Raw genomic sequence first — 13,901 nt, 5'->3', positions numbered from 1 at the left:
TACCCTCTATGATCCTGCTAATATTTACCATCTCCACTGAAAAAAAAAAAGAGTTAAGAGTCACTGGCTTTATCTACTTGTTTTTTTGTCCCTTTGCACCTGATATATTCAATCTATAGGAGGGGGCCATTTCTAACCCCATGTGGAGTTTAATATTTACGCTCATGAAAGAATATGCCTTTCTGTGATAAGTCAAACAGAATGTCATTCTTCAGATTTCTAGACACTTCCATTTTCCCCAAAGGCACAGCTGGCTTATACAAGATTTGTATGAATATGTGCCATGTCTACTTCAATCAAAACTGACCTGTAGATATCACTGATTCAACATAGCATAAACAAGATCACTAACCACAACTTTTATTGTAGAGATCAATACATATATTCTTCTGAGAAATAATTTGAGCTATTCACTTGATGGTTATGAACACATCAGGATCTGTTTAATTGGTATATTTTGGTTTGCTCGGCAAGAGAAAATCACAAGTCGAATCCAAAAGGCCTGATTTAAAAAAAAAAAAAGTCTATAAAAAGAGAGGATTAAATACTGCCAGCTCTACTATCAAGAAACATTATACTATTTAAATTACGAAGATAACTCCACATAAGTCCAGCAAGGCATGTTGGCAAGTAGAAGTAAAACAGTCTATTATACAAAATGCAAAAGGATTCAAAGATGAGGTATAAAAAATAAAATTTTGGTCAGAAAATCATTACTACATGAAGCTACATAAAGGTGTCTGTGAGCTGTTTTTTTTAAGGGGAAAGGAAATCAAGCCATTAGCTCTCTATTTATTCAAAAGGAAAAATAAGGAAAATGTTTGGAAAATACTTCTGATATTAAGTGAGTTCTTTCTCATCTGCCGTCCAGAGCTCACAAACATCTGACTTATTCTTGCCAACCTGTAGAAGTGAGGGAATAAAACCACTGTCTGGCCATCAGTGGCACGCTCACAACACCCGAATGAGATCCAGGGTAATCCTAGACCGGGGAATGTCAATGTTGAGTACTCGGACTTCCACTCTTTCTCCAGGGCCCAGTCCAAGACTCCTTCTCTTCTTCGTCTTAGAAAGTTTCGCTTCTGTTACATTTCGTATGGGGATCAGCCCTGATCTCCCCACTCCTATATCCACAAAAATTCCAAACAGGGTGGCATTCTCGACTTTGCCTGTAAGAACTGTCCCAACCTGCAGGTCTTCCAAGCAGACTATGCTTCTCTTGAAATCAGGTTTATCGAAATCTACAACGAAAGGGGAAAATGGACAGTGGGTATAAATAATAAGGCATTGTTAGACACGACATAATTTAATGAGTAAGTATTGAATACATATCAATTGTGGGCCCAGACCAGTATTAAGCATTGAGGGGAGACATAAAAGGAGCTGAAGATACAGGCCTGCCTTCAGAGAAAAGGCATCCTAGTTGGAGAAACGGCATGTGCAAAGGAGAAACAATTCAAGAAAGTTTACTCAAACACTATCTTCTCAAACTCTATCTTGCTAACCTGTGAACATTAGCACCATAGTGTCTTACTTTCTTCTTTATGAAGAGGAGATGAGAAAATACATTTGCTCAATGAACATGCAAGGCTAAACCACAAATACTGAGAAAATAAGACCCTTGTTGACAGAAGAGTGGGAGTTTTCCTCCAAGTGACTGAATTCTCAAAATGTTTCAAGTGGGTAGAACATCCATAAATGTTTTGTCAAAAGTGGTGAAATTTGAATGTTCTTTCTCACTTCTCCTCCCAAATTTTGAATTCAAGGGTCAATTCCTATCCACTCAGAATAAATTTATCCAAACAAAAAGAATGGATTCTTGATTATCTATTGCTCAGAAACCCAGATGGGCCAGTACCTTATCTCCTTTCTCCTCTTTCAATTCAATTCATAAAACATTTATTAACTCCTATTAGCTCTCTATCAGGTACTCAAGAAACAAAGATGAAGCACAGATCTCTACTCTTGAGTTCTTATAGCCCTCTTTCCCTTGTTTGTGCCAGTGTGTCGATACATTTCTCTGTTCATTAACACTACCCCCCACCAAAGACAGGCACAAAGCCTGCTGAGGAATCATGGCTTAAGTTAAAACAAAACAAAAACAACAACAAATGTTTTATGATGGAGAAGGTTACAACTAACAATTGAAACAGGGCTTTTGGATTATCTGCGGATTCCATTTACCCATGCTCCTCTTGGCCCCCTTTCCTAGGATTACTGAATGTTGATTCTAATAACAAAGAACACATTCTATGCTTGGATCTCCCTTTACTAAGACCTCATTTTCCCCTCCACCCATTCCATTTCCTTTTCCTCCACAGCTGTTGGCTTTATCCTGATTACTTGTTAAAACTATCCTTTACATTTGTATTAACAACTGGTCACCTCTTGGTTCGCCTCCCCCAGCCTAACCATACTGAAATCAAGGTTTTCTTTTCTAAAAAATCCACTTTTTACCTTTAAAACAAAACAAACCCCCTCTTTAAACCTTAAATCTCATTTTCCTCATAAAAAAGGAATATGCTAACACTAGAATTGATTGTGTAGAATTCCATCTGATGCTCAGGAGTGAATTCCAAAAATAAAGAACCCACTGAATACGCCGTTACACTGGGCCAGGACTGTGTCAAAGCAAAGGGAAACCAAGTTGTTGATCATGGTCAGAGGTAGGATGGTTTCTGAGGCCCCACAAGTATTGTTTTTATACTTAGAAACTCTCCCTCATTCCTACAGAGATCCAGCAGCTACAATCCCCAAAGGTTTCTGATCAGCTGCTTAATTTTGCATGGAAAATCAGAGTCAAGAACTACTTAACATAGCCCGGGCCACTGAGAAATCAGAAAAGCCTCCATGTACCAGGCAGACTTTAACACTTTGATTGCCAAGGCTACGTACTCAGTCCCCTGTCACCAGGCTGCTTCTGATGAACACAATTATGGAAACTAACTGGCGACCAAAGTGTTAATAACATAGAGTTGATTATATCACCAGAAAAAACAGAAGACAGGATGAGTATAAAGAAAGAATGAGGCAAGAAAGGAAGTACTTTTGAGAAAATGGAGGAAAGAAAAGAGATGCAACATAAGTGCAGAAACATTCAAAATACTATCTGCTCCTTTAAACGTATGACTGTCTGCCTTTCTTCCTGATGATGTATTTAGTGTTAAAATGAAAGTTCTCAGACATCTAGAAATCTGTGACTTACGCTAGGGCAAAAGTCAGTTCCAAAGAGATTTATCTGAAATTTCACTTGAAACAATGATAAATACTGCAGGAACTGGTAAGCTCAATTCAGAGCCCATGTGTATGTTTCTGCTCAACTAGAGGCATCATCAGGTAAAGACCAACTTAGCTGTTGCTTGTTTGACTCAGCTATGTAATCTGAGTTCTGATCTTTGCTCTGAGTCTACACTGTAACTGAGATCATGGAACAATCAACATCAAGACCGAAAAAACAAAAATGGACAAGAAAAGCCAGAACAGAGCATATCTGCCAACCTTCTAATGTAGAGGTTTTAGGCACAGCACTCCCACTCTGCTTGAAAACCACTGCTCACTGCTAGACAACACCTATGGAATTCACACCTAAGAATAACTGCAAAGGGTGAGGGATTTCTCCAGGGAAGTATTCACTTTGGATGGACCACCCAGGAGGCTTCTACTCCTACATTTTTGGCATAGGTCTTACTGTATGTTTTATTTTATTTTTCTCCAACCTTAAAATTAATTTCAAAGTTACACAAATACTGAAGGAATGGTACAGATGAACACAAATTCCCCTAAACCTTTTCAAAGAAACCACCTCAACACAGCATAACCCAGGATGAAATGAGCCAAGCCCTAAACATGGTATCATAAAAATGATGTGAGACAAGCACAGATTCATTTAAATCTCAGGGCTTCCTAGTCAAATTTCCTTGGGAAGTAGGTCATTTGATACCTTAATTCCTTCTCACCGGGTCATTGCTCTCAACAAATATGGCTCTTAAACTTCCTTCACCATCTACCTGTGCTGAAAGCCATGAGACTTTTAATTAGAAGGAAAATCAACAGAGAGATAGTATCTTTTTTTGTTCAGAGTGTTCATTGACATAGAATCCAGGAACTTGGAAGGCTGTAACTTAGAAAGAAGATTCACTTTAATTTGTGAACTGAATGCTTTACCTTAGACTTCCGACTCTTATGAGGTAAAAACAGTTACAAAAGGATTATGAAAAATGTGTGTCTCCATGAACACGGCAGCACATGCATGATGTGTTTAGTCTAGTGTGATGGGAAATAAGCCTGGGAGGAGGAGTCTGGAGACCTGGCCTCAACTTTGGCTCTGGATACTTACTAGCTTCAATGACTTTGAAGGAAGGTCACTGTGCTCTAGTTTTCTCATGGAAAGAAAGGCAGAACGGAGGATCCTGTGGTGTAGGGTCACTGTGAGCTACACAAGTAAAAGGTATTCACATTCACTGTTTACCTGTTCGAAAGTCAAAGCTCTCGGGCTGGCTAAGACCATCTATGATGACCTGTAAGGTGTGTACTGTTGTTTGCAATCTTTCTGCAGTTTTCTCTATTCCTTCTTTTTCAAGGAATGAATTTATTTTTTGCTGCATTTCTGGCTTTCCAATCTCATATAGTGTCCCTCCAACAAATGACAAAAACCTGCAGAGGAAAAAAAAAAGAACCCCCCACCACATATTAATAATATTACTTATTTTCCAGTCTCCTTATATAGATCACTCCTATTCATCTCAGATCCATACATAAATCAATCAACTGGTCTTTACTGAAAATCTACCATGTTCCCCATGCCATAAAGATGATCTGTCTTGGCAGAAAAAAGGAAGGGGATGATTTGAGGTTTTTGAGTTACTTTCCAAAGAAGTTCCTGCTCAGAATCAGCATCAGAAATGTTTTACAGTGCAATGTTCATTAGAGTTTAGTGCCAGATATATTTTCTAAATAAGGATACCTATATTTGCTTCATGTTTCTCCAAATTTCAGTTAGGAAAACTTTTTTTTTGCATTTAAATTAGCTATTAGGCAAACAATGAATTGATGCTATCAAAATCCAGCAAAATACCCAACACGGATTGCCAGCTTTTTACAAACAAATCGCTTTATCCACATGCCACGTCTCTGTTCTTTACTTCTGTGTATCCGTGATGACAGTGTAACCTGTGCAAGCATATGCTCAACCTAAGAATTCTCCAATTCCATCAATGGTTATGCCTCACATGGACTAAATCATATCAAGTATATTAAGGATTCAGAAGTCAAGAGAAAAAGGATGAGGGGATTATCAAAAAGTGACTTCCTCCCCAAATGGAAGCTCTGCAAGGAAGACCTCAATTACATAATCTTAAGGTGAATATTACTTTATATATTTTATATGTTATATACCTGTAATATTTAGGAAACTATTTGCCTTTCTCAATTTCCCTTTGCTATGTTTGCCATTCCCAATGTTTGTTTAGCTGCCTCTCAATTATTTAGCTTTGGAGTTCAGTAATGAGTTAATCAAGAAAAAAACAAAGGGTTAAAGATGAATTTCCCTCAAACTCATCTGAATATTAGGGTATAGCTTACTTTCTTGATATTCCTTGGCTATGTACTTTTCTGCATCATTAAGTTCCATTTCCTATGATTATTAGCTCTTTAAAAATGTCAACACAGTAATCAGATAAGATAGCAATACTAATGCCCCCAAATCCTTTCCTCTAAGGATGTCTCTGGAATACAGGCAGGGGATAAAGAAACTGTTGAGGCTTGTTTATGATTAGAATTGGGATGTATCCTATTTGTTAGGTTACTGCATGATCACAAAAGGAATGCTTGTTATTTCCAGTCTTTTTTCCCCCACTGTTGTGTTCAACTAGAGAAGGCCTCTTTAGTGATAATCTGGTAGTGATGGTCTGTTACCTAGTGAAGAAACTCTCTTATCTCTCATTTAACCACGGTATCTCTGAGTTCAAATGTGTAACCCTCCTACCTTTCCAAAGTCGTAATTTCAGTCAAAAACAGACTGATGAAAATCCAACCTATTTTCTTTAATATATTTTGGTTAAGGGTCTCATGAAAGACTAAGAAGTTAGTGCTTGGGCTCCTTTTTTTTTTTTTTTAAATGAGCTTCCACCCCAACTGGTGGCCAGTGAGTTATACACTTTATGTCTGTGTGTCCATGGCTTCCTGGGCCCATGGACAGGCAGTGGCATCTTTAGTGCTGATAGGTATCTGTTAGTAGCACATAATGGCCCTGGTGACAGGCAACAGCTGCTATAGCTCTGACTGATGGGGCAGATGACACATGGCAACCTCTGCCCACAGCCAACTTCCTTGCACAACTTCCTAAATAATACCGGCCCTGCTGAGCAGACTTTCCTGGTATTTACCCTCTTAGCTTGATTGGTCTGCAACTGGCTATTCAGCAGAACATCTTTCAAATCCCCAAGATTCTGGCTTACAATCAACAATTAAAAGACCGAAAAAGTATATTTGTGGGTTGAAGATTCATAATAAACTTGAATAGCATTTTATAATTAATAAAAGTAACTAAAAGAAACTTCCCAAAGTACTGCACATGTCTTGGCCTCAATGGCAAAAACACTCGCTCAGGAGGCCACTTGGAGACTTAAGGTTTTGTGTGTGTGTGTATATAACTTAACTGATACTAAAGTCACTTCCATATAAAGGATTCTGTTTATAGTGGCTGCAGATGCACAAAGAATATTGGTCTGTTTAATCTGGGTGCATATTTTATATATCATTTTCATCCTCACACACACAAGCCTGAGGGCACTGGTAATTAAAATCAATAAAAAAGCACCAAATTGAACTCCTAGCTAAAGCTTCAGTATTGATCAACCCTATTTTTAAATGACTATGCAACAGAGTCAGATGCTTTTTTATTTTGAAAACTTTCTTAAAGTTACAACAGGGTTGCAGAAAATGGAAACTAACAAACAAAAGGGAGACTATAAAATGAACTGGGAATAACACTGAGTTTGACCTCTCTGTAATTGGATTTCAAAAATATTCAATTGTAAACCATAGGAAACAATGTTTTTTGCTCAGTAGCCACTTAATAAACATGAGTTCTTTAAATACACTAAGAATAACTTATTCTACATTATTCTGAATTTTTACTCTAGAATCAAGTATGATAAATAATATCCAATATACGGCTTCATTTTAGAAATAAAAAAATACTCAACACAAAGTACTTTCTGGCTCAGAGTACCATATAAAAACACAGTGTACTTTACGAAAAAATAGTGCTCGATAGATGTTCTCATTTAATCTTGACAATAATCCTAAAAGGTAAGCATCACATCATACAGAAAGGGAACACTGAGCTTTAGGGAGGTTAAATAACCTGCCCAAGGCCACATAGCTATTTTCACCAACTGGAGTTTCATGCTATACACATCAGTGTATGTCTGTTTATAACTGCAGTTATGTCAAAATTAAAGTGTTATATTTGGTTAAGATATAAAACAATACTTTGGGTACCATTTCACCAAAACAATTTAATGGCAGATTAGTTTTAAACATTAGAGTTAATATTGATGAATCCAACAGAGAAATTATTATATAAATGTATTTAAGTAGATAATTCTCTCAAAAGTCCATGGGTTATTAAAATCATAGTCTCATTTTCTTCACTGTCTCTGAAAGGCTTTTTCAGTTTGCTAAGGACTGCTGTCAGAGCTGCTGTTTCTATTTAATATGTAATTTCATCCATCTTACTTAAAGTAAGAAAGTAGCATAAATGCAACAAATAAGCACATCATGTTCTTTTAGCACACATCTGCACAAAGTTAAAACACAGACCTTGCAGCAGAGGCTGCTTGTTTTTCAAACAGAATGCTATATAAAACCTAAAATCGCTGATATTTTCAACAGAAACTTGTTACAAATGCAAGTTCTCCTCCTCAAAGAATAAGAAAAGTCTTTGTAATATTTTTCTTGAAGAATAAGAAATTCTCAAGATTCATTAGACTTCAGATATAGCCATTCAGTTTTATGTAATCATTTCCAGCATGGAGAAAGAAATTTAGGAGCCCTGGACTCATTACATTAAAGCAACATGATATCCCACAGAGCACAGAAAAATCATGGTGATGCAACTCCATCACTTTAAAAACAACTTAATATTAACATGTGCTTTGTGGGTTAAACACACAAGATTGAAGGCTCCACAAAGAACCATGCTGCAAGGGCAAAGTACTCCTAGTTGTCCATCCATGCTGGATACTTTTAAAAGAGACTTGTTTATTTTTATCCATTGGTTTTACTCAGTCTTAAAGTAATCATATCAATAAAACAATAAATGCAAGAGCACAGTCATTTTAGAAAAAGTAGTTACAGATAAAGCAGAGAGCATCATCTGTAATACAGGCAGACATTCAACAATTTAAAAAGAAAGAGGTAACCTGGCCTTCTTACCTGTAATTGTGATTATAGAGCAAGTGGTAGGACACAAATGAAAAGTTCAGTTTGTTACACTGAAACCCACATATTCTGTACGTATTTAAAATGTATCGCTTGATATTAAAGACAAAATGTAAATTCCAACATGGTAAAGGAGGGAAACCCACTACCCCTTTATGCTATCTATGGGAGCTGAACACACCTAGGTGAGCATGGAGCAGCACACTTTAGTTTTGCTTAGAGCAGTGTGGCTTTACTACATCTGCTGTTTCAGCAGTCAAATCAAAGGGGTGGCAGTGTGAACTGCACTTTAATCATCATCAAAGAATCTTTTCAAATTTCTAACCTCTATTAAACCAAGAAACTGAACTGGGCCAGAATCCTTCAAAATCTTCACTGATGCAAAATCCACAAGTAATGGTAAATTCAAGTAGAGGGCATTTACAGAGAAGCCCACAGAACAACCTACTGGGCTCAGAAGCTAACAGGTATCTACTGAAACGGTTTTTGTTAGCGTATTATCAACCACAGAAAGTTACAGCAAGTAATTTTTCGTAAGAATGTAACAGCTTTTTAAAACTTACACACTGCAAATAAACTTTTGAAAAAATGTAACCCTTACAGAAAGGGTAACCAAGGTATTTCTGAAAACCCTTTGGGTAGCAGGGGGGCACTTTTAGTGTCATTGCTTGGTACCATTTAGAGTGTCTTCGGAGTATTTCCTGAATCTAAACACACTCTTGGATCTATGAGCAGTAGAAGAAAAACAAGAACCGAAAAGAAGCTACCACAGATTAACGGATGCAGTCTGTCTTCCAAAAGACTTGGTTTATAAGCATCAGACTGTTAACCTGCTTCTAACTTCTGAAAAACTTAATAAATGTTTCCTCCTTTTTCAAAGGTCTATTACACAGGCATAGAGGCTGGATACTTGCATGCTGCATTAATTGTGGGAGAACATATCCTTAGAAAGTGGTTTTATTTTATTTTAGCAGTTTACTAAAGGGAATGAATTTTGTTAAAAAAAAAAAAACAGTTAAAGTGTGCTTATGTAGACATCCTCTAAAAATCTGAGATTAGGATGATCTCTTTAGAAATAGCTGAAGAAGACATGCAGTTACATCAAACAAAATACCTAAGATCAGAGAAATAGTAACCAATACCACAAAGAATAAGCAGCATTGATTTTTATGTAGGTTTTCCTATTTCAGAACCACAGTATGATATACTGTGTGATTATGATATAATTAAAGCTATAATTAAAAAAACCCAATGTATATATACATACATCCAAATGCACACGAAAATATAAAAATGGAAAGTCATCATGTATTGAAAATGTGGTGATTACTGCTCTAAAGATTTCTAAAATCCTGTCTTAGAAATAAATTTGTAAGTGGCAAAGGAAAATCAGTTTTCTTACACTTGTTAAAACAATAATCCCCCATCAAAAAAAAAAAAAGAAACACAGAAAAAACCCCCAATAACCCAACTGCTCAGTTTGATCATCCTCTTTCCATTGAGTTTGTGTTGTTTTAAACACACTCATACACACACACGACATCTTCAAATGATAAAGATTTGTTTAAATCAAGGCTCTTCAAAGGCATGTGACAAAATGCTGAAGTGAATTAAAAATAATTTAGAAAATCATTCAGTTTTCCTCAATAAATATTTATTTACTGTGGAAGAAGAGTCTATGAAACATGATAACAGAGCCTTTGCCTTGAATGAGCTTAGTCTAATTTAAGTAATGACAGTGTATCAGAATTAATCATCTTCCACTTATATCTGCTGTTTTAGAGGTAGGATTTTACATGCAGACAAATATTTTGAAAATGCTCAGTAAAGATGACTTCATTTAATTCTCTCATAAATTTATTGTGGATACAAATCTGCAGATAAAGAAATTTTAACTCATACAGATTAAGTGACCAGCCTAAAGTCACACAGCAGAGACCACAAGGCTGTAGCTAAGGTAAAATTCGTTATATATCACATCTTCATTAGCACTGCTTACTGCTTAACTCTGGGAGATTTTCAATGTAGACAGAAGATTTAGGTCCCAGATAAAATCTGGCACATAGTACCACTGCCTGGGAGTAATTTATTATTATTTTTTAAACCAAATTCAAAAGGAAAAAGTTTGGCTCTTTTTGAGTTACTGAATAAGAGTTGTACAAAATTAAGTTAGTGGTTTCAAAGGCTGTAGACGTTCTACAGCTCAAAAGCACTGTGTTCAGAATTCACATAATTTAATTTACTGTCTGTAAAGCCATAACGTGGATTAGTGCCTGTGAATATTTGAAAGAGGAGGGCAAATTAAAAAGCAGTATTTTAAAAAACATACAGGCTCGTGATAGCAGAGCTGAAATGAAAAAGCTCTGGCACTACCAGGGGATAAACTCCACGCACTGGACTAAAGAACTTTCTTCCTTGGGAAATAGCCTTTATATTATGAATTTCATCCTGTCCAGGAATCCTTCTTTCAAGAAATTTGAAAATGTTCAACACCTGCCTTTTCCATAAATCTCTCCAGTTGTCCTCTGAATGGGCAGAGCCATTTTTATTCCATCTAAAGGTTGGGCAATTGAGGTCAAAGTAATTTGCTTATGGTCATATATAGAGTCAGAAGCCAGGCTAAGATTAAAATCCCCAGTGACAGTGGGGACAGGAAGGAGAGAGGGAGATAATGGGAGACTAAATCAATACCTGACTGAGTTTCAGGCTCCAGACTGAGTGATCTAAACCTGAAGAAGAGAGGAGAAAGGGAGAAGGAGAAGGGCAAATATGTTGGAAATGGAACAGACAGAAGCAAGCACTATGGCTGGCTGACAACACTCTCTCATTGACTACAAGGTTTCTCCAGATATGTAGGAGAGAAAGTAGTGTTTTTTCAGTTCCAGGACCCAGTGTTAACATTAATTAACAATGTTAAATTATATTATAATTTAATTATACCTGGATCACACGGTAAAACATTTTTTTCTCCTGGGCATCTAACAGTTGTAAATCAGCCCCACTCCCCTTTTCTTTTATGACTCAACTGGACAGCCCCTTCTTAATCACAACAAAAATAACAACAATGACTACAGCAGTAATAACAGCTTCCTCTCTCCCAGGTGCTAAGAATTCTATATACATTTAGTCATGCCACCCCAAGTTGTTGCTGTTCAGTCGCTACGTTATATATTCAACTCTTCGAGACCCCATGGACTGCAGCAAGCCGGGCTCCTCTGTCTTCCACTATCTCCTAGAGTTTGATCAAATTCATGTCTATTGAGTCAGTGATCTAACCGTCTTATCCTCTGTCGCCCCCGTCTCCTTTCGGCTTCAATCTTTCCCAGCATCAGCATCTTTTCCAATGAGTTGGTTCTTTGAATCAGATGGCCAAAGTATTGGAGCTTCAGCTTCAGCAAAAGTCCTTCTAGTGAATATTCAGGGTTGATTTCCTTTAGGATGGACTGGTTTGATCTCCTTGCAGTCCAAGGGACTCTCAAGAACCTTCTCCAGCACCACAATTCGAAAGCATCAATTCTTCAGTGCTCAGCTTTCTTTATGGATCAACTCTCACATCTTTCATCCAAAGAGCCAGGTAATATTACCCTCATTTAACGGATAAGAAAAATGACATATAGGGAGGTTGAATAACTTGATTTGAACCTAGGCAGTCTGGCACTGCTCTGTCTCCAGACTAAGCTAGCAGGAAGTTAGGTACTATCTCAGGTTCTTCAACTTCCTATTTACCTCTGCCAGGCTTGCCCAAGACATCATGTGGTGTGTGTTAGAACAGTGAGTAAGACATTAGACATGACAGTCAGTTCCTAAGTATCCCACATCCTGGTCATCTGATTCTCCAGTGGGTAGAATCTCTTTCATCATCTTTCTCTTTTATGAAAGCACTTTCAAAAATATGATGAATGCTACTTCCTGGGAATTATAGTAAGCTATCTGGGTATTTAACTAGAGTACTAACAAGGAAAAAACAAACACCAAAAATTGCTTTCAGTAATCTGTCCTTTTTATGATCTTTGTATTTTAGGTTTGGTCTCTCTTTTGTGATGTTATGTCTCTTTATGAAAAGGCAATATAATATGGTATAATCATAGCTCCATAGAAGAAGTTAATGTGCAGTAACTGATACACACCCTAAGACATCTCTTATCAAAAGCCAGAAAAGATTCTGCCTTAATTTTCATGTCTGAATGCTGCCAACTCTTGTGAGGCAAGTCCAAAAAAATTTAAGATCTTTCAAACTTACAAATAACTTCTTAGGTCTGTTTACCTAATCTTCATTTATTTTACAGCATTTGTAGCTGGGTTTCTTTTCAGGCAAGTCTCCCACAAGGAAATATGTTTTTATCATTGTAAAAGTTAGTTGGCAAGCAAATGCTGAATAAAGCTGTGGTGAATTTTAGATGTGGGAGGTGTGTCAGACATACTCATTAAACTAAGTGACTTACCCTCAGAAAATTACAAATCACCCCAAGTCAGGGGCCTTCTGAGTTGCTCACAGTTGAAACTATGAATACCAATGTTCTACTGCTGCCATTTTGTTTTGTTTTTAAATAAAAACAACCTCAACTTCCTGTATTACAGCTGCTTATTAGCTAGAAGGCTTCTTGCTGGGCAGAAAGCTAAAGTTGGAAAGAATGTGATAAAACCTCTGAAAGCAAGGCTAAAACGAAAAAAAAAAAAGAAAAAAGAGTTCAGAGGCACTCAATCCTCGAACAGGAATGGGAAAGAAACAGAGATTGAGATGTGCTCAGTCATTAAAGTCTTCAGTATGGGCCATCAAGCTCTCTGGTTTGACTTATGTTAGGTCCATGGCAGTGCACAAGGCAGGATCTCCACAGGGAATCTCTAGCTCCTAGGCCCCCAACTGCTTTTAGCTCAGGAGCAATAGTTGGGATCCATTCCTTGTTGAGTTAATTCTACTTTTGTAGGCCTTTCTCTCATCAGCTTCACTGAGATATAATTGACATATAACACTGTATAAGTTTAAGGTGTACATCTGATACACTTATAATTGCAAAATGATTACCACCACAGCCTTAGCTTAATACCCTCATCATGTCACATAACTATCATTCCTTTTTGGGGATGGAACACTTAAGATCTACTCTCTTAGCAACTTTCAAGTTTATAATAGAATATTAACTATAAATCACCACGCTGTACATTATATCCCCAGAACTTGTTCATCTTATAATTGGAAGTCTGTACCCTCTGATCAACTTCTGGTCTTAAAAACCCAACATAAGTTTGTTTGTTTGTTTGTTTTTCCTGCATAAATAAAGAATAAACATTGCTTAGCTTTTGTACAGATCTCCTGTCCTCAAGAAAATATTTTGTGAGGTTAAATGATTATTCCTCTTCCAGACCTGAATTTTAAGTTGGTGGTTGTCTACTCTCTGAAAACATACTTCTCCACACTGATCCTAAGGGTCAGAAATAGGAATATCAGCAGTAGTAAA

The 13,901-nt window shown here is 37.0% G+C and overlaps 1 protein-coding gene across 8 annotated transcripts in view; it reads right to left on the bottom strand.

Moving 5' to 3' along the window:
- Nucleotides 1-344: 344 nt before the first annotated feature.
- Nucleotides 345-13,901, bottom strand: part of SRBD1 (S1 RNA binding domain 1) — a 242,199-nt gene continuing 228,642 nt past the window's right edge. For 6 of the 8 annotated variants that reach the window (XM_081592045.1, XM_081592042.1, XM_081592043.1 and 3 more), the window contains 2 exons: nucleotides 4,469-4,653; nucleotides 345-1,241 (listed from right to left, as the gene is read on the bottom strand). In XM_081592045.1, coding sequence (XP_081448171.1) covers nucleotides 952-1,241; nucleotides 4,469-4,653 — 475 coding nt within the window. In that variant the 3' untranslated portion in view covers nucleotides 345-951. Of the gene's footprint in view, nucleotides 1,242-4,468; nucleotides 4,654-12,887; nucleotides 13,866-13,901 lie in introns of those variants that run through there. The other 2 variants (XM_081592048.1, XR_014082526.1) reach the window with 2 other exon arrangements.

Source organism: Giraffa tippelskirchi, chromosome 4 (genome assembly GCF_054371585.1).
Source record: "Giraffa tippelskirchi isolate mGirTip1 chromosome 4, T2T-mGirTip1v1.2.pri, whole genome shotgun sequence".
In the NCBI taxonomy this organism is placed as follows: domain Eukaryota; kingdom Metazoa; phylum Chordata; class Mammalia; order Artiodactyla; family Giraffidae; genus Giraffa; species Giraffa tippelskirchi.
The sequence above is the reverse complement of the archived record's forward strand: the minus strand, read 5'-3'. Positions and strand labels throughout refer to the sequence as shown.